The 22216-nt window shown below is 33.9% G+C and overlaps 1 protein-coding gene across 5 annotated transcripts in view; it reads left to right on the top strand.

The window, feature by feature from the left end:
- The window catches only part of STXBP5 (syntaxin binding protein 5), a 178254-nt gene that overhangs the window by 61826 nt on the left and 94212 nt on the right, over positions 1-22216 (top strand). For all 5 annotated transcript variants that reach the window (XM_059177310.1, XM_059177307.1, XM_059177309.1 and 2 more), the window contains exons 8-9: positions 4357-4480; positions 16756-16834. In XM_059177310.1, the coding sequence (XP_059033293.1) occupies positions 4357-4480; positions 16756-16834 (203 nt within the window). The remainder of the gene's footprint in view (positions 1-4356; positions 4481-16755; positions 16835-22216) is intronic.

Genomic DNA, 22216 nt, shown 5'->3' with positions numbered 1-22216 from the left:
CCAAAAATGGAGGAGGGTATACTACCCATTTCATCCTGTGAGGGCCTCATTATTTTCATACCAAAACCTGACAAATTATAAGAAAGCTTCAGATTAATAAACATATCCAGTAGAGATGCAAAGTCATAAAACATTAATAAATAGTAACATAGTGACTACATTTAAATAATAGTGCTGTGGATGTAAGATCTAACTTCTAAATTGACTTGTTCTAAGGTAAACTGAGTGAAAATTTCTGGCTATATTTCCATGAGTTCATGCTATTTTATGTGCTTATTTCATATAAAAATGCTTTATATTTGATTCTTAATGCAGATTGCCAAGTGTATAATTTTAGACATTGAAGAAAAGATTATAATTCTCACCAGTGAAGGTTAAAACTTTAAGACCTTCACAAAATACCACCCCACACCTTCCTTCCCCCAATATTTACTTCCTATCAGTGGTGTATTACTTCAGTCATATTCATTTTTATCACACTGGGGCAAATAAATAGCATTGTGATATCAATTTTGAACATTTCTAATACAAAAACGTTCTTGCTGCAGTTTTAATTGTTCATTTGGTTTTTTGAAGGTGATTTAGATGGGTGGGAGTAATGGAAGCAGAAATTCATCTTTACTCTAAGCTTTTTGTTGCTTTGTGTAACCATAGTACTTTTCAAATTGACACACTCACCTGGTTTTATGTCTAAACGGTAGACTTTGAGTGTACTTGGGGTAGTATTCCTAATTTTCTACAGATGTTTTCTGCATGGAATATCTATATAGAATTATATTAATCTATATAGAATTCTATTTCTTCAACGACATTTCATTCCTTTTAGGCTATCAATAGTGTTAAGATACTAGTACTCTTAGTATAGTAACTAATGTGTTGGCAGAAATGAAATATACCATTATTGATGTTTTAAGAGTAATTTAGTACTTATCAAACTATTTTAAAGGTTATTCTTTGTCATGTCTGGAGTTGATCCGTGACTTTTGTATTCTGGTTTCATGTTGTTTTTTCCTGGTAGACTAAGAAGCTACAGATAGAAATATAGGTATACAAAAAAAAAATAGTTTATGCATTGCTAGCCCTGTGAGTACATTTATCTTAAGAATGTCAGTCTTCTAAAAAAGAATATTGAAATAGTATGTTTGTAACTCACAATACTGGAATCAGTAAGAGCTTTTTAAAAATTACATTTCACCCTATAGACACTCATTGAAACACTTACTCCTTTAAGGTTGTCTTTTCAATGCTTAGAAAGGTGCTGTTATTAAGACAGCTTATTTTCTGTTTATTTATCTCTCTTACACACACACACACACACACATACACACACACACACATACACGCTCACATGCACACACTCCCTAAAGATAAAATAATGCTTAGAAGAATGAATAATTTGTTTGGATTCTTAAAATAGCTAAGATAGTTTCATTTTGGTTTATTTTTAATGGAAATGGCAGTGTTTTCAATTTATGTCTGTTAACATCTTTAGAGAAGCTATAAATCACTTACTATCCAACTCAGTCATCTTACAAAAATATATTATTCTATGATTATCTTACTCAATTAAACAATATTACGTTGCATCCCTTCTACAATGGAAATAATAATAAAATGTTAATAAGTTAAAATATTAGGACCAAAGTTGTACAATTTGATGTATTATACATATATATATATATAAAATAATTCATCCAATACTATAAACATTCACTTTATTATTCGATAACATGAGAATAATAAAAGTAGTGTTTTCAGTATTTCCTTCCCATATGTTTGTAAGCATTGTAATTTAAAATCAAAATCTGTATTATAAAATTTTTTTCTTTTGTCATTTCAGTGACATCTTCTAAGGTTTTAGGAATAGTAATCATACTAGCAGTCAATGCTGCTTTACAATATAATATTAAGATCTTATTTTCTGGAGGAAAAGGGATTATTTTTGGTGTCAGTCTGCTAAGTATTTATCAGTTTATAATGTAGGAATAGCTGGACTAAGATTTACGTACAACTCTTACTGTGAAATGATTCTAATCATACTGATCAGTTTACACAACAAGTAAATAGGGAATTTATCTAATTTCCTCAGTATTTTGAGTTAGTGTGTGTAAAATTTGATAGGTAAATAGCTAGCCTGTTATCTTTCCAGGAAGTATTCTTAAAGATGGTCTCTTAATTGGTAAGAATAGCACAAAACATCATATGTACTACTTTTGCCAAAGCCAAATAATTAGATATCACAGTTTTAAAAAATGTTTCAGAGTAGGCAGTCCTCATGCTATTCTTTTAATTTTCACAGATGAGAATACTGTCACACTGATATTCCATTAACTGCCTCATGCACTGCTATATAGTGAAGATTTCTTGTCAGATACTGCATCTTATAAATAATTTTTTTAGATATGTATATACTGCTCCCGTGGCTTATGCCAGTAGCTATATCATCTTCCCTCCCTTTTCTCGACATTTTTTTCTCTACCCTGAATTCATCGTGTTTCTCTACAACTTTTGTATGTCACTGATTTATTATGTTAGTTTCCATCCATTTCATCCTTGATATCTCCTGTTTCCCTTCATCTCTATCTGTAGTCTCCCATTTTTAAAAAATCAAGTAACCTCTTAAGAATCTTCTGGAAATTGCATATCTTGGAAAAATAAGCCAATTTATGTACAAAATTCCTCAACCCCAGTTGATACTACTACCTACTTCATATCTCATATTGTCTCCCATGAATTATTCAGTTTTGCTCCTAACCCACCTTCCGATTGTAAAGGTGTTCAGGTTTGGTTAGTTAGATTTACTTTTCCCATTTTGTTTACGTAAATTTCTACTTCGTTTTCTGAAAAGGACTAAAGAAAAGTAAAACTGCATGTTTTATACATATATAGTTTGTATGTGGTGTATATTATACACATATACTTTATACATAGACGTAATGCTACATATGTACTACTTAAGTGTGTATCAGTATATATACTTACCAATATACTATACTTAGATAATATATACATATAATACAAACATAAATAGCATATGTGTAGTTATTACATGCAGTGGTATTAAAGAGGCTATTGGAAAAAAGTGGTATCTAGTATGAACTTGGATTTGTATTTAGAAAATTGCGGAAGTAATTGAAAAAATCATGTATATTTATTTCAGTGCAAAAGTTCGTATTTGGTTATTCTTTCGTGGAGTATTTTCTGGCATTTGTTTCTCTTTGTTATCCAAAATAATTGTGAACCACTGGTCCCTGTAATTAGTACTTATTTTTGGAAAAGTTAATAATTTAATACCATCTTTAAATTAAATGGTACTTTTTAAAAAGTATATTTTATTTATTTATTGGACAGAGAGAGAGAGAGAGATCACAAGTAGGCAGAGAGGCAGGCAGAGAGAGAGAGGAGGAAGCAGGCTCCCCGCTGAGCAGAGAGCCCGATGTGGGACTCGATCCCAGGACGCTGGGATCATGACCTGAGCCGAAGGCAGCTGCTTAACCAACTGAGCCACCCAGGCGTCCCTGGAATAAGCTTTTTACTGTTGTAAGCTTTTATTTAGGGGGCACTTGAGGGGCACAGTCAATTAAGCTTCTGACTCTTCATTACAGCTTAGGTCATGATCTCAGGGTTTTAAGATCAGGCCCCATGTTGGGCTCCAGACTCAGTACAGAGTCTGCTTGAGATTCTCTCTCCCTCTCCCCTTTTCCTGTGTGCTCGCTCACTCTCTCTCAAATAAATTGATAAATCTTTAAAATAAAAGATTAGGGATGCCTGGGTGGCTAAGTCGATTAAGCAACTGCCTTCGGCTCAGGTCATGATCTCAGGGTCCTGCGATGGAGCCCAGCATCAGGCTCCCCAGCTCAGTAGGGAGTGTGCTTTTCCTTCTACCCTTCACTCTGCCTTTTCTCAAATAAATAAAATCTTTAAAGAAAAGTGTTCTGTTTAATGCAGCCAGTTTTTCTGATGAGATATTGGTTGTTAATTACATGGTAATTTATGTTTAGGTATAGTTTATTCTAAGAATCTATAAGAATACATTGTTTTTCTGAGCTCATTAATAATTCACATATCACTGTTATATCATTCTTATGCTGGCTTAAGGAATAAAGTAAAAATAATTTAAAATAGTGCCAGTACCATATTAAATCTCATTTGCATTAAAGAGGGTTGTGGAATGTAAAGTTAATGTGTTGACTTCAGCTTAGGAAATATGAAAACGTTAGCTTGGCGCAGTGGCAGTATCGTAGCCAATGAGGAAATACGAAAAAGTTTGAAGTGAAAATTATAATACCGATTGTGTATAGCTTGGTTTTTAGATTGTTGTTTCTAAAAGTGGAATTCTTCACTCCTCTTATATAGGCTATTCACTCTGTTGCTTGGCATCATGAGGGAAAACAATTTATTTGCAGTCATTCAGATGGTACCTTGACTATATGGAATGTGAGGTCTCCAGCCAAGCCTATACAGACAATCACTCCACATGGTAAGAACATATCCCTTTTGAACACTACATAAATTGTGATGTACAACAAACTATTTTGAGTTTGCATTTGGATTTTTTTTTGAGAATGAGTTTTCTTTCATTTTGAGGAAATTAAAAATATGTATACATGTAGTAATGAAATGAATAACAACCAGGTAACAAAAATCTCTATATTTACATTTGAAATTTCAAATTTGAACTTTGAGAAAATGAATGGTACATTATATTCTGACTATTACTTGTCCAGTAGTCCAGAAAGTAAGTAATTTTGTGAATGTTAACAGGACTTACTTTAAGCCTTTGTCATCTTAAAGTTATCAATTGCAGAGTTGCTAATACACACACACACAAACACACACATACAAAGTGTGTGGAAACACTTTGAACTCTACAGAAGGTAGTTTTATGCATTGAAGTATTATGTCAAGGGTGCCCAAGATCACCACAGGTTTAACTATTTACTAAAAAGACTCACAGGACTCCGCAAAAGGACGAAGAGCAAAATCAGCAAAGGAAAACGGTACATAGGATGAAGTCTGGAGGAAGCCAGGCTCAAGCTTCCAATGGTCCTTTCCCAGTAGAGTGACACAAGACATGCTTACTTCCTCTAGCAATGACTTATTACCAGATGTGTGAACTGTTGTCTATCACAGAAGTTCATTTGAGCCCAGGAGCCCAGAGCTTTTATTGGAATCAGGCCATAGGCACTATCTGCTTATAGCATGCATCAGAATTTCAGATGTCCAGCGGAAATCAGGGATTCATCATGAATTATTTTGTTCATATGAACAACTTAGGCACAGTATGCCACCCTCATCAGTCTAGGAATGGTGGAAACCATCTCGAAAGCCAGTTACCAGATGCCAACCAAGAGCAAACCTTGCAAGCCATCCTTTCCTGGGATAGCAGTCTCAAGCTTGCTTATTCTTTTCTGTGCAAGAGCTATTTATAAAATTTCTGAGGTTTAATTAGGGTGTTCATGAACAGATTATGAAGACCTTTCTTGAGTTTTGGATGAAGTTTAGGAATTTGCATTTCTTTATTAATCTACATTCTCCAACCATCCTAAGAGACTCTTAACCAGTGGATTTTGAGAGATTAAAGGAACTATTCTTTACATTTAGTCTATTGAAGATTATCCTTGTGGTATTGCTCATATTTCATTATTTGCTTTAAAATTATCAGGACCCACTTTAAAAAAGTATAGGTCCATTCTGAATTATTTCAATGTAAAAAATAAATAATAAAATTAAAATATTTATCTGTCTGTGGCAGGATGGGTTTTTAGAGTTGTTTGTTTTTTTAAGAAAACAGTAATTCATAAAGCCACACATTGTAGTATACTTTATCATTGCTGTGTGGTAGCAATCATCTGGAAAAGCCCTTATTTTAACTTTGCTATGGGTCTATTATGCATGCATCCAGAGGATAGATAGCCCTTATGACTGAGGTTCCAGTTCTTCTTTAATATATTTTCATTCTTTATTCATTCTTGGTGATACACCTGAAAATTACCACAAATTTTCGGATTTCCTAAGACCTCTCGAACCTAAGAATCCTGAAAACCAAAAAAGATGATTAGTCTTAAAACTTTGATTTCAAATTCAGAGAAAATGAACCAGTATCAAAGGCAGTAGAAATATACAACATTGGCTTTGTAGTTTTAAGTCTGTCAAAAATTTTTTTTTTTTTTTAAATAAGAATGGCACTTTTTTCTTTTGAATCATTTGAGAGTAAGCTGTTGACATACTGCCCAGTCACCCCAAAATATTCTAGTATCTGTTTTTTTCATTTTATTTTATTTTTTTAAATTTTTTATTTCTTTTCAGTGTAACAGTATTCATTGTTTTTGTACCATACCCAGTGTTCCAGGCAATCCGTGCCCTCTATAATACCCACCAGCTGGTTCCTTCAACCTCCCACCCCTCGCCCCTTCAAAACCCTCAGATTGTTTTTTCAGAGCCCATAGTCTGTCATGGTTCACCTCCCCTTCCAATTTCCCTCAACTCCCTTCTCCTCTCCATCTCCCCTTGTCCTCCATGTTAGTCGTTATGCTCCACAAATAAGTGAAACCATATGATAATTGACTCTCTCTGCTTGACTTATTTCACTCAGCATAATCTCTTCCAGTCCCATTCATATTGCTTCAAAAGTTGGGTATTCATCCTTTCTAATGGTGGCATAATACTCTATAGTGTATATGGAACACATCTTCCTTATCCATTCATCCGTTGAAGGGCATCTTGATTCTTTCCACAGTTTGGCGACCGTTGCCATTGCTGCTATGAACATTGGGGTACAGATGGCCCTTCTTTTCACTTCGTCTGTATCTTTGGGGTAAATACCCAGTAGTGCAATTGCAGGGTCATAGGGAAGCTCTATTTTTAATTTCTTGAGGAATCTCCACACTGTTCTCCAAAGTGGCTGCACCAACTTGCATTCCCACCAACAGTGTAAGAGGGTTCCCCTTTCTCCACATCCCCTCCAACACATGTTGTTTCCTGTCTTGCTAATTTTGTCCATTCTAACTGGTGTAAGGTGGTATCTCAATGTAGTTTTAATTTGAATCTCCCTGATGGCTAGTAATGATGAACATTTTGTGTCTGATAGCCATTTGTATGTCTTCATTGGAGAAGAGTCTGTTCATATCTTCTGCCCATTTTTTATATGATTGTATGTTTTGTGTGTGTTGAGTTTGAAGAGTTCTTTATAGATCTATAAGGAACTCCAGTATCTATTTTTTACAAATAAGAACATTGTCCTGTGTCACCCAAGTTTTACCTTTTATCAAAAGGGTCTATATGCAGATTACATTTAGTTGTCATGTTTCAGACTGAAGCAGTTCTTGAGCCTTTTCTTGATTTTCATAACTGACAATTTTTGAATATTCTAGGTCAATTATTTTATATAATGTGCCCACATTTGGTTTTGTCTGATAGTTTTTCATGCGTAGATTCAGGTTTGGAATATCCTAAAGCGTTTGATGGATTCTTTTTGCTGCCTCTCAAGTGGAACTTGTGTTTGATTTGTCCAAATTGATGGTGCCTTATACCTTGATCCTTTGATCCCTTGATTAAACTTCTGTCTGTTAGATCTCTCTATTATTATGTTCTTTTCCTTTGAAATTAATAACGTTTTCATTTGTATTTGTAATCAGTAAATATTAGGATTTGAAGGAAGTATTTTGAGACTCTATCAACACACTCTTCCTCCTCAAAGTTTTATTCTCTTTTTTAGTACCTGTTGTTTCTTGGGTGAGTTAATTTTATTGTGGTAGTTGCCATATGATAAATTTTCTATTTAATCTTGGTCCCTTTTTATATCAAAATCTTAGATCTTTGGGAGTAAACTTTGAGAAATGGCATAAGTAAGTTTCTACAAAGTTTATGGTGTCTCAGCAAAAGAGGGTCACTAGCTAAAATTATTTTCAAACAAACAAGACAAAGAATATTTGATTTAGTATTTTTTTTCAAAATTAGAATCCAAACAAAATGTAAATAAGTGTTTTTTCTGTGGCAGGTGTTAAGTAGGATGGCATTAATTGCATATTATAGCAGCCTAAAAATGTAGATGATCAGATGTACTGTTTATTTATAAAATATGAATTATTTTTGATAGTAGTAATGTTTACTGCTTATTTTTAGTGGTCGGTAACCTACCAAAGTTAAATTTATGTTGATAGCTGTTTTCAGTGACAAAACTAAATGGATTTTTACACCTTAAAGTGTAAAAATGTATTTTTCATGCCATGGCAAGGTGTCCTTTAGTTCATATATAACCATACTTTATGGTATATAATTTTGGTATACTAAATGTCTGCTTTGATGGATTGAAATTTAGGGTTATTTTCTCATTACTGTCTTCTGTTGTGGTCTCTTGCTTTTACTTTGTGGCAGTTATGGTAAATTACTTTAAATATACTAGACTTAAAATTTTTTTATTTTGCTTTTTTTCTTATTTAAGTCCATTTAATGGTTGTTTTAAGTATCTTCTTAAAAAACATTTGTAAGTTAAAAAAAAAAAAGCATTATGAGTATTAAACCTTGACAGCTAGGAACTGATTGTACTTTAAGACTCCTACCAGTACTTCATTATGTGATGTTTTGTGTTAAGAATAGTATAAGATGTCCTTGAATAATCTGTTTGGAAGACATAATATTACATCAGCCTAACACGGGGTTTTAAAGTCAGAAGACTTGTGGTCAAGCCCTGGGTCCGTAATCTCTAGGTCTGTGACCTTTGGGAAGTCAGTTAACTTTTCTGAACTTCAGCCTTCTCATCTATAAATGGAGATGATAATTAAATTTAGTCTTTTCGTGTGGTTTTTATGGAGATTATTTATTCAACAAATATTGGATCTACCATGTAACAGGCACTGTTGTACATCCTGGATGAAACAAGCAAAATGTAAGTGAAAGTGTCTGAAAATTATGATATGCTATATGTATATGATCATAATAAATATAAATCTGGGTATGTTATTTATTTGGTAGGATATGGCTGAAAGATTGTTAGAGTAGTATTACCACAAATATTTTCACATATGAATTTTTCTTATATTAATGAGTTTTTTGGTGAAAAGCCATGTTATAGTTAGAGATTTAGAAATGCTGAATTAAAGTTGAGCATTTTCTTCAGCATAAGATGTCTTCACTTTTAATGTGTACCATGAATTTCTAAGTGGGAGGATATACATATATATCATATATATGTATGATATATATGCATACACACACATAAATATTATTTATACTGGTTTATATATGCACTTATTTTATGTGGCTTTTCACAAATTTATTTGACTTTAATGTCCTTTATTTAGAGAACATCTTGTGTTTCTCCAGTGCTCTATGAAATACACTTTGAGAAATGATGGCCTTGAACTGTAAATGAATCATAAGACAGTTCTCCAGATTGGTTAGCTATGTTCAGTTTATCCTTGGATGACATCTTTCATTGCTTAAGTTGTTTGATAGCAAACTCTTATTCTGAGGGGCAGAGCAGTTTTCTAGATAGTGATGATAAAATAGCCAGAAAAGAAAAATAATTTGATTCATTTAAGATAATTTTTGATATAATGTTGGATAATTTTACAATGCATAGAAAAATGGTTGATATACTTCTTCAGAAATTTTTCTTCTGTGTGTCTGAAGTCCTTAACAGATGATTTTTTTACTAACTAAAATAGTGATAGGTCCCTTTAATCTGGTTTTTAAGAATATCAGAGAACATTTTCTTTGCAATGAGACAACCTGGAATGTAACTCTAGCTTTACTATGTGTGGATATACTTAATGGGGTTAATTACTGTTCTCTGGGACTTTAGTTTCATCATCTGTAAAATGGCAGGATTGAGCAAGGTGATTTTTAAGGTATAAACAGTTTTATGAATATGTGGAAATTAAGCAGGATTTATTCCCTCTATTGACTGTAAGGTCATTTCATCTTGGTGGGCTGAAATTTTGTATTTCTGTGTGGTAAGTGCAGGGGAGAGTTTTGCTTTTCTCTTTTGGACTTGTTTCTCTCCCCTGACAAACAAACTTTCATAATTTAGGAGGGAAGAACTTGATAGTCCTGGCATGGCTCTTAACTACCCTGAAGCAGTCATCATAGTTCAGTGATTTGCTGGCTCAGGGCACCACAGGATCTCAGGATCTTCCCTGTAACTCTGGGTATGTGTGTGTCAGAGTACAATTTATCTGATTGTCATCTTCACCAACATCAGCTGATTCTCAAAAGAAATGGAGGTGGTAGATGATAAAAATCAGTAGATGTCCATTTTAGGAAATGACAATTTAAAATTTAGTTTCTGGAGCTTATTCATCAGTATGATCGGTCTACTTACATATTAAGGAGTAAGTAGGATTGTGGAACTTTAACTCTATTAAGTGTCACTGAAGAAAATATTTTACTTAAGTTAAAAGTCAGTGTAATATTTTATGGATGTGACATTCAAAAATTTCTGTTAATCTACTTTTAATATTCACCTGAGCATAAAACATTCAATGAATAATAAAACCATATTGCAGTTCTTTTTATATAGCTCATTGCAAAGTTTTCCCTCTGTGAATTTGAAAAGACTTATTACTGGACTCTATAGAACATATGCAAATAAAACTTTTATTTAAAGGCAGAGGATATCCTGCAGCAGGAGAAACAATGCAGGTAAGCATTCTGAGAGGCATCCCACATGCAGGCTCCCACAGGCCCATATATACAAGGATTGTGCTGAGTCTTCAGCTCCAGCCACCAAGATCTAGCTTCCGAGGAACTCAGTTTACCCTTTCAGAGATCAAGCCAATCTTGTCACACTAGTTAGGTCAGTTGCCAACCACTGGTAAAACGGTTACACTGGGGGTCACTGGGGGAGTTTTGGGAGTTTGGGACCTTGAACAAGCATATCATAAATCCTACTGCCCTTGGCCAAGAGTCAAAAAACCAGGTATTCAGGTGTCTCTAGTCCAGCTCTACATCAACTCGGTCTTCATACTTACTAAAGAAGAACACCCTCCTCTCCTCATTTTGTTCTAGTATTATTAACAATGTCATTCTCCAGTTAGAATGATTTTATTTTCTAGAACATCACAGTTCAATAGAAATATAATGCAAACGCCATGTGTAATTGTAAATTTACTAATAACTATATGAATAGCAGTTTAAAAACATAAAATTAGTTTTAATAATAAATGTTTAACTCAAAATATCATTTAAACATATAATCAACTTATAAATTTGAGATATTTCACATCCTTTTTTTGTACTCTTTAAAATCTACTGTGTACTTTATACTTATGCCACATCTTGGACCAGCCACATTTTAAGTGCTCTGTAGCCATGTGTGAGTGGTGGCTACCATACTGGATAGATGCTCTAGGCTGAAAACCTAATTGCTGTGTAACAACTGTATCAGTTAGAAAATGTGTTCTACATTCTAAATATCAAAATTAAAACCAAAGGAAACACTTGTTTTTGTCAGTGATCCTCAGTCATTTTTAATGCATCTTCATTCATTCATTCATTCATTCAGTAGACATTTATTGAGCACCTCTTATTTACCAGAGATTAAATACTGGAAATATATTCCCCTTGAAGAACTCAGATTCCAGTGAATGAAAATTATCTATAACGGATTACTAAAATACATATTATAAGTGCTGATAAAGGCATACACAATATGCTATGGAAACAGAATTAATTGTTTTTTGGATGAAGGGTGTAGGACGATTTCACAAATCCAAGTTATAGGAGTTTGGTCTTAAAGGATGAATGGGGTGTGATAAGATGGGAAAGAGCAGAGCAAAGTTATTTTAGTCAGAAGATACAAAGATATAATCAAAAGCAGGATGTTCTTGGAAAACTGCTAATAGTTTAAAATGGCCAGAGTTAAAAATACCTTTAGGCAAGCTGCAGGAAACAAAGACAGAACTGCATATGGAGGCAAGAATATATATTGTAGTATGCTTAAGAGTTTGGATTTCATGATGGAGACCTAAATGATTTTACAATGAGAAACATAAAATTTATATTTTGGAAATATTACTTTGATGGTTGTGCATTAGGTGAACTGGGGGCATAAGTGGGAGACCAATTAGGAAGATTTTTAAACAATAAATGAAGATTTCAGTTGTGACAGCAAATGGGAAGAAATGGACATACATTAATACAGTTCTGCAATTTAATCAATAGTACTGAGGCCAATTTTTTGTGGCTGGGTGGTTTACAGGAATGGGAAGCAGGGCATAGTAAAAGATAAATCAGATGTGACTTGGAGGTTTATATGATTTATTAAGTTGTTTTATAATTTACCAGCTCTTTTCAACAATTTATCAAAGTAGTTCACAGGTATTTGAACAAGAACCAGTTGAATAAGCACAGGTTCTTGCTGCTCAGATGACACAGCAAGTCAGAAGTAAAATGACAGCTGGTGGTGAAATCAGGTGATCTTCTAAACATCCTTTAATTTACTTACATGTCCTTTGTAAAAATTTTAGCAAGGTCCTTATTACTTAATTTGATTTAGAAAATGGTTAGTCTAGGATTACAGATGTATAAATTTGCCTTTCTGGAATGTAAACAATTATTGGTGACATAATTTAAGAAATTGGAGTTGGAAAAAAATCAGATTATGCCAATCAAAAGGACTCCTTATTTTCCAAGCAAGATTCATGAAGAAAGATTACTGTAAAAACTGCAAAATTTTTTTACTTACAGAGATAATAAACCTACTCAGTTAGTATCCTTGTAGGGGGTGGTGAAGAAAGTTTACTTATAAAGAAATAGAAATTAGACTGGCTTTAAACTTTATTCTTAATTTGAATACTGGTTGTAGGAGAGGAACATAGAAGAATATTGAGCAAGACAGAAGCTAAGATTTTTGCACCTAGCCAGGTTTTATGTACAATATGTAAGCTCAAAACTTATAAAAATTTGATAGATATACCATGTAATGTTCTTCTTTAAAAATTGTTCGAGCCACTGGAAGATCGGTGGTGAATATTGAAATAAGTTAAATTGAGTTATAACTGAATAATTGTTTACTTCATGAAGCAAAATGCATACAAAGAATAACTTTTGGAAATAAATGTAAAAATTTGTGTCTGTAATTTAAGTTCTATCAGTCTGACACTCCCAATAGAGCTTTGGGTTGGTAGAAGAATAAAGGCCTGATGCTGGCCTTCAGAGCAACCATTTAAATTCTTTATTGAAAGCTCATGTATTTCTGAGCAGATTAAAATAGTGGTTGAAATTCTGCATTCCTTCTACAATGCGAGGGACTCCTTTTCCGATTTAGGCCTCCTTTTTTCCTACCTTTCTTTTTTTCTCAGTTTCCACCCCTTTCCCCTCTCCCCCAACAAACCAGCAATCCTCTTCAGTTCCTTGGTTTGGTGTTCGACTTACTCTGTCACTAGCCACTGGATTTCTGTAAATTAAGATGCTAATTTAATTAGAGGTTCAAGTTTCATTGCTTTGTCATTTCTTACACAATGGGAAAGAGATGATCCCCTAGTATCTTGAGGCAGGATTAGATGCTCTTGTAAGTTGACAGGGCTGATTTATAAAAATGTAATGTAATAAAGGTGATATACTGTATTAGTGGGGAAAGAAATAATGGTTCAACAAATAGTGCTGCCAGGTGCATACTTCTATCACAGCTCTTCATATTGTGCATTTTAAATATGTGCACTTTATTGTCCAGCAATTGCAGCTCAATAGAACTATAAAAATAGCTTTGAAATTATTAGAGGAAAAATATCTTCCCTGTGCCAAAATATACTTCAGAAAATAATTAAATGTAATAAGTGAAACTACAGAGCAATTTTAAGAAATTAAAAAAAAATTTATATGATTTTGATGTGGGAAAGAACTTCTCAATTAGCTCGAAACCAAGGAGGGGAATGATAAAAAGGGCTGGTAGCTTTTTTCATACATATTATTCATAAATGGAATCATATCTTACCAGTTCCTTCTCCCTCAGCCTTCCCCCATGTTAGCAACCCAGTGACTAGGTACAGTATGTCAAAAAACTTACAGGTGTTCTTCAAAAATATATTTCTAAAATTATATATATATAAATGTATACACATATGTAAATATGAGGAGTTTTGCCATTATTTTGCATAAAATGGAATTATATTAATCTTTCTTGTATGTTTTCTTAATTCACTCTACTTGAGAATAGTCCCTTCATGTCATCTGGCATAGCTCTAATTCCTTCATTTTAACGGTCATGTAATAGCCAGTTTTGTTCCCAGTTTTTCACAAAGTATTCCTCCCTTCCAACATAATCAGTATTCACTTTATTTTCAGTTCTTGATCACTATAAGTTAGGCTGTCATTACCATCTTGTATATATTTGATAGGCGTTGGTCCTTTTGTTTCTGTGAAATAAATGCTTACGAATGAATGGCTTTTCCTAAGAATTAGAGTTTTAAGTATGCCTGTTTTTAATTAATATTCTCAGACTACCTTCCGGAGCGACTGTATCCTATTTCTTTCTGTCATGTAGGTGTACCTCTTTGGCAGTGATCCTGCCAGCAGTAGGTATTATAGCCCATTTTACTTTCCGTATTTTACTTTTTTTTTTTTTTTTTAACTTCCTCTTTTCTTAAGGTTTCAGAATCAACCAGAGAGGAGTGACTGGGGCTTTCTTCTTTCTCAGGTATTTTCTGGGCATGCACATGACCTTGCACATGTGTGCAACCTTTTAGTCCCGGAGCGCGCTCAGTTTTTCAGGATTTACTTTTAATTCTTGATCAGGCTCTTATTTGACTCACCTAAAACCACAGCCTTAGGCAGTTGTGATATGCCAACAGATTGCTGTTATTTCTGTGATGCCCCGGAAGTGTGAGACCTTCTATCCCTCTGAGCTGATATCTGTGTCAAATGAAATTGCCACGACACCCTGGGAATAGAGGTTTCCAGGGAACTGCATTGGGACAAAATTTTGATTGTGATCTTAGGGAAACTGGTTTTAATGGAATTGCAAAAAAAAAAAAAAAAAAAAAAAAAAAATCAGCACTGATTAGTTCACTGATACTATTGGATTTTCATGTCTGCCTAGCCTCCTAGCTGGGGAATGAGGAAGGTGGGAATAACCCTTATCAGAATGTTCTAGCCCTCCCTGTCTTAACTAAAGTTTAGTCATTTCTATTGGGTAGACAATGTTCCACTTGTTTTGTGGCTTCAGTTTATTTCCAGGGTTCTGAAGTGATTAACTTTAGTTGTGCTAGTATTTCAGTTTTTGTGGGAGAGGTCCTTTTGGGTTCACAGAGGTCTTTACTTTGTCATTCTGGAAGTCCCATTTCTTTTCCTAATTTTTTTCACTATTCATAGGTAGTGAGTCCACTGTGTAAACTCAAGTCACTTTGTGCAAATCAAAGAAAAGCTGTTCGAACTCTAATTACATTGAATTTATGAATTAATTTTAGAAGAATTGACATTTTAGGATTTTAAGTTTTCTCAACTGGAAACACGATTTTGATGACTTAAAGGTATACTAGTGTGCAGTTTAACATTTTTCTAAGAATTCAGTCATAAATGACACTAGGAATGATGTTTATAACATATGATGGATACAGTATTAATGAGCTTTGAATATAAAATTTATTTTTAAATGTAAAGAAGATAACATACAAGCATAGGTAAAGAACATAAATTATTTTTAAAAGAAGACGTACAGATGACCAGAACGTTGAAGAATATTCTAGAGATTAAAACAATACAAATTAAAAGTAGATACCCTTTCTGATTAAAAACAAACAAAATAGCATTGTTTGGGAAGAATGTGGCAAACTGTGGTCTTAAACAAGTAATGGAAGTATGAATTGGTACTGTGTGTTTGGAATACAGTTTGGCCTAGAAACCCCTTTCCCTAAGAATTACGCCTAAGGAAAAATCATTAATTTACTCACTTATTAGTTACTGAGCACCCACCGATATGTCAAACAATACTTGTCACCAGGGATACATCAATAGAAAGCACACATACACTTAAAAAAACGTTTGCTTTCACGGAATTTACATTCTTCTTGGGAGTCAAACAGCAAACAATGAAATTTTAAACAAAAGTTTATTAGAATGAGCTATCTGTATTATGGGAGGTGGGGGGAAGCTGGGAATGAAGTATTGGGATAGGGGCATGTGTCTGGGATCTCCAAAAATAAGATATTAATATTGAGAATGATCTCTGAAAATGGAAGATATGTTTTATTTTCTTTATATTTTTCTGAGTTGTTTCTACAATAATCATGTCGGAAAGAGCAGGAATCAAAAATTTTTCTAAAATAATATATAGAGGTTGGTTTATTTTAGCGTTCTTTTTGGACATTACAATAGATGGATTTTACCTTAGGAGAATACATATAAATGAAGTTATTAGCATAGGTTTTAATTTTGCAACTGTCACACTTGGGTGAAAACATGTTTAGATTTGATTTTCTCAAATCTAGCTATTTTAAAACTTGAATTCATTTAGAAAATTAAAATTCTGCTTGCTTATCTGCAATTAGGAACATTGGAAAGGCTATCAATATATTTTGCAAGAATTTTGTCACATGAATATTATTACTAAATTACTCTTACTTTTAAGCACTGAATTTCAAACAGTAGATTTACTGGGTTATTTTAAATATTTTATATTAAAATACTTCTTTTCAAAATCATTTAAAAATTTTTATGATGTATTTCATTTTACTTTCATTTTATATATAAATTATCAATATAAGAATTTAGAATAACTTAGAATTCTAGAATTTAATCCAGGAAAATATATTTTAGGAAAACAATTAAAGGATGGGAAGAAGCCAGAACCCTGCAAACCTATCCTCAAGGTGGAATTCAAAACGACTAGATCTGGGTAAGATTTTACTTCATTGCCAATATTCATTGTATATAATTACTCAATAGCACTAAAGGCTCTTTTATCATTATGTTGTAATACCTACTTTAGAATTGTCTAGCTCAGTCTTAAAATTTTATGCATTCTTTATTTAACAAAAAAACTAAAATTGGTAAGTTTAGGATAAAGTATTTCTTTGTATTCTCTTTGTCTTTACTAGTTTGTAACATATTTTGGAAACTTAGAATAATCTTTCTTGTCAAATGTTATACATTCTGTTAGTCTTAAATGGTGTTTATTCACTACTGAAAATTGTGGAATAAGCAGTGAAAAGTACTTAAAACTTAACCCATTTATGATATATATGTTAATTATGAAAGTTAGACGTATTCTTCAAAAATTAAATCTCATAAGAATATTTGACAATTACAAAAATACATACAGTTTAATATTAAAGGAAGTTTGTCAGTTTGTATTTTATATTTTTTATATGTACCAAATGGTTAAAAATATAATAAAGGAAAAAAATTATAAATGTTTCTTTGAAAATGCCACATTCCATTAACCCCTAAAAAATGCCTTTTATTTGTGTTCTAGTTCCTGGGGAAAGTGTGTGGTTTTATTTACTACAGCTGTGTAAGAGAGTGAATTTACTTAGTATATATAGTGCATTGGTTTCCAGACTGGGTCTTTGGCTAGCAGCATTAGCTGAGAACTTGTTAGAAATTCAAAATCTCAGACTCTACTCCAGACCTTCTGAATCAGATACTCTACCCTTGGCTGGAGCCAACTGATCTGTGTTTTAATTAGACCCACAGGAGATTCTGATACATGGAAGTTTAGAACCACTGATATATGTTTTTATATACCAGTTTATGACCACTGTTTGTTAAAACTGGCTTACTTCCCTTTGTAATTTGCCATTCTTCTAATCATAATCATTTCAGCCCTATTCTCATTTGAGAAAAGTCAGTAAGCTAAAGAATTGTTAAGATTGCTATTATTTGTCCTTGATCCTCATTAGCTGCCTTCTGGGATTCAAAAGATGTACTGTGTTCCAAAAAGGGGTTGAATGAACTCTGAAAGGAATGGCATCTGTTTAATTGACTGTGGCACCCTCACTGTGTGACCTTTGTCATAGAGTTACTTGATGTGACAAAACTGTGCTTCAGTTTTGTCAGTTATGACATGAATATGATAATATGTCAGAAGGTCATTGTGATGACTTAAGTAAGATAGTCATATATTGAAAATATTTTACAGAGTGTCTGATACATAATAAACTTTCCATCAGTAGTTGCTCTTACTGTAAATTCCTACTGCCAATTGATTTTTTTTTTTTTTTTGCCATAATGTTGTATGGCAAAGGAATGTAAGTAGGAAAAGCAATCACTGCCAAGGGGGGGAAAAAGTATGTGGGGAGAACCAGAAAAAAATGTTTCTAGTTTATAATGAAGTATCAAATGAATTGTCTAAGCATTTAAATTAACAGTGCTTATTGTCTTCTGAATTATCTGTTCATTTTAACAAATACAGATTGGCAACAAAGATTAAAGTCCAGGGAAGTTCTTTATTTTTTATCCCCTCTCTGTGATTTACCTATTCCTGGTTTTGATTCTTATAAAGGATAACACTTACGTTTTCAGTTTCTTCAGGATGGCAGCAATATTTTTTCTTCCATAAGATCAGACATGAAAAAAAGAAGTCTAGCTCTTTTGCATGCATTTGAAGATACTTGTGTATATACTTGTGTACATACAAGTGTGTGTGTGTGTGTGTGTGTATGTGTAGATACTTTTAAATAGATCAATAGGACCACTCTCTGAGAACATTCTTCACCAGCTTTCCAACTTCTTTTTCACCTGGGTTAGGACATGCAGTAAATTAAAAGGTTTTTCTTTCACCAGGGCCTTTTACCTTGTAACTGTTTCCTAGAATTCCAATGTGTAGCCAATGTTGAGAACTACTGCACCCCTCATTGCACCTATAGCAGAATCACCCTCTATTAAATAAGTTAGTCACCTCTCACCTTTTTCTATTCCTAGCAAGTGTCTTGAGCAGGTGCCAGCTAAAGGGATTCAGGTTGGCAGCAGGGAATGTTGGCAAATTGCCAGATTTGCCCTCCTTCCATTCTCAAGATCTTCTGTGTTTTCTTTTCTTTTCTTTTTTTCTTTCTTTTTTTTTTTTTTTAAACCAAGAAATCATTCTAGGCAGAAAGATTCCCTTTTGTCCTTTATAGCTTAGCAATAATATCACTGCTTTGAGGATGTTTTGGCCATGTTACCTAGGTTGGGTCCCCAGTAATACAGTCTGAAAGTATGCTATGTGTTTCCTTTCTAGAATTTGTACTTGTCACTGATAATGAAATTATTTGTTAAATGTATGCCTTCCCCTTTAAATATTAGCTCAGTGAAAGCATGGGACATACCTGTCTCACTTCTATTTGTCCTTGCATAGTGTTACTGAATATAAGGAAGAGGAACATAAGCTGGTGTTTAGAAAAGTGTAACCATGAAGAATTAGCTGTTATAGGTAACGATAACATAATTTAACTCTGAGGGAAATGTACACTCTGTCAAAAAATGGAATCGAGATTTGTGTCTTTTATTTTCTAGTAAATAAAAGCATGTATTACATTGGGAGAGACCATATTTTTTCTTTACATAGTGAATAGTAACAATATAATTAATACAGCATTTTAAAAGCACTTTTATTAAAGATAGAGAACTATTCTTCATATGGCCAGTTCTTAATAAAAAGTCAAAAGTTAAATGTTAAGTCAGTTCTGTTGAAGTTGGTTTTTTGAAAAACTGGTGTGACCCAAGTGTGAAGTGCTGCAGCCAGTGGTGCTTGAGCAAAGTGAATAAGAGTGAACTCTGGAGCTGACCCACCTGGGACTGATCCTTCTTTAACTACCTGCTCATTGTGCCATCTTGGGCAAATCGACTGAACTTTCTCTGTGTGTTTCTTTATCTGTAAGATGGGAATAATGATAATAGTATCTACCTCGAAGAGTAGTTAAGAAGATTAAGCAAATACATGAAGCCCTTGGAACATACTCTTTCATCCAGTTGTCTCACATATCCCTAGTCTCAAAACAACATTTGATAACCCCTGACAAACGTGAGCTTTTCCCTGGTTTTCCTTTCACAGATTGATGTGCAAGTTGCAAGGTTGACAAGACTATAACTATAGAACCTCACTAATATCCTTCTGTAGATTGAGAATTCTCTTATTCTATGACTTAGTGCAGCATTTATTTATTTATTTGACACCCAATGTTACATTAGTTTTGGTAGTACAAATGCAACAATTCTGTGCTTTGTGCTATGCTCACCATAGTTGTTACTACCGTCTGTCACCACACAACACTATTATAGTACCATTGACTGTATTCCATATGCAGTATCTTTCATCTCTGTGACTTATTCATTCTGTCACTGGAAGTCTATAATGCCTGCTCCCCTTGACCCATTTTACCTATTCCCTCACCCCTGATACTTTGTTTGTTTTTAAATAGTAGATAGTGGTCATCTATAAGTGGGTTGTGAAAATATTTTTGTTGGTTGTCAGTATTTAACTTCTAGACTAGAATAAGAAATAGAGTATACTGCACATTTTAAGGTTAAATATTGGTTCATGAAACTTGTCCAATTGTATGTACTAATATGTCTGTATACTGTATCATGAAGTAAAGTATACTTCTTACGATGAGTCATAATTATCTTATTTGAGAACTCCTGATTTAGTGAAAATAACTAAGAGTTTGGGTTCTTAGACTTAGGTTCAAATCCCAGTTCTGCCACCACAACGACTCTGTTGTCTTTGGCAAGTTGCTTAACATCACTGAACTTCTGTCCTTACCTCAGTGAAATAGGGATGGTAATTTCCACTTAGTAAAATTGTTGTAAAGACTCGAAAGAAAAATATGTGTTTGGCATGTGGTAGATGTTTGGTAAATTGTAGTCCTTTATCCCTCTCCTTCTACCTTTTCACTTTACCATTAGACTACATAGGAAGTTACAGGCAGGGCCAAATTTTCAACAAGAATCAACTCAGGAAAGGTTCAAGTTTTCAAACAGGTATTCACTTGAACTCCTTAGAGTTTTACACAATGAGCATTAGAAGTTAATCTCTCTCTTTCTTTTTTTTTTTTCCCTCCAATTTAACTCATTTAAGAGAACACACGAGCAGAGAAGGGGCAGAGGTAGAGGGAGAAAAAAAAATTCTTTTTTAAGATTTTATCTATTTAATACAGAGAGAGAGATTACAAGTAGGCAGAGAGTCAGGCAGGGAGTAGGGGAAGCAGACTCTGTGCTGAGCAGAGATCCTGATGTGGGGCTCGATCCCAGGACCTTGAGATCATGACCTGAGCCGAAGGCAAAGGCTTAACCCACTGAGCCACCCAGGCGCCCCTAGAAGGAGAAAATCTTAAGTGGTCTCTGCACTGAGAAGAGAGCCCTAAATGGGGCTTGATCCCACAGCCCTGAGATCATGATCTGAGCCAAAACCAAGAGTCAGACACTCAACTGACTGAGCCACCCAGGCACCCCGGAAGTTAGTGTCTTTTAAGAAATGGGCTACCATTCAAAGAATTACCAGTTTTGGGGGGAACATCTATGTTTGGAAACCTAAAATTGAATGTTATCACAGTTAAAAATGGCAGTTTACTCACATTTGGAGAACCATGTCTATGAATTAATTTACTCCCTTTCCTTATAACACATACTATGGCAAACTATTTGTGTATAGGGCCAGAGAATAAATATTTCAGGCTTTTCAAGCTGTTCAGGTCTCAACTGGCAGCTATCAGTTCTGCTATTATAGCCCGGAAGCAACCATAGACAACTCAGAAATGAAAGAATACAACTGTGTTCTAATAAAACCTTCTTTATAGATACTGAAATCTGAATTTCCTTTAATTTTCATGTATTATAAAATATTCTTTTGTGTATTTTTTTCGACTATTTAAAAATGTAAAAATCATTTTTAGTTTTCAGGCCATACCATACAAAAACAGGCAATGGTCACTAGTTGCTGACTCCACCCACCCCGGCCTCATATGCACACATGTACATGCATGATATATCTGTTTATCTGTAAGCAAATTTGAGCCCCCTCAAATGTGGTGCCTGAATTTGTTTTCAACTAGTTTAGTAGATGATTTTTTTTAAAGATTTTATTTATTTATTTGACAGAAAGATCACAGGTAGACAGAGAGAGGGGGGGGGGGAAGCAGGCTCCCTGCTGAGCAGAGAGCCCGTTGCAGGGCTCGATCCCAGGACCCTGAGATCATGACCTGAGCCGAAAGCAGAGGCTTAACCCACTGAGCCACCCAGGCACCCCAGTAGATGATTTTTTTTAATTTCATATGTATACTAAAAGCTGTAGGTGGATTGC

This window comes from Mustela lutreola, chromosome 6 (genome assembly GCF_030435805.1).
Source record: "Mustela lutreola isolate mMusLut2 chromosome 6, mMusLut2.pri, whole genome shotgun sequence".
Classification (NCBI taxonomy): Eukaryota; Metazoa; Chordata; class Mammalia; order Carnivora; family Mustelidae; genus Mustela; species Mustela lutreola.
This window is presented reverse-complemented; position numbering and strand designations above follow the sequence as displayed.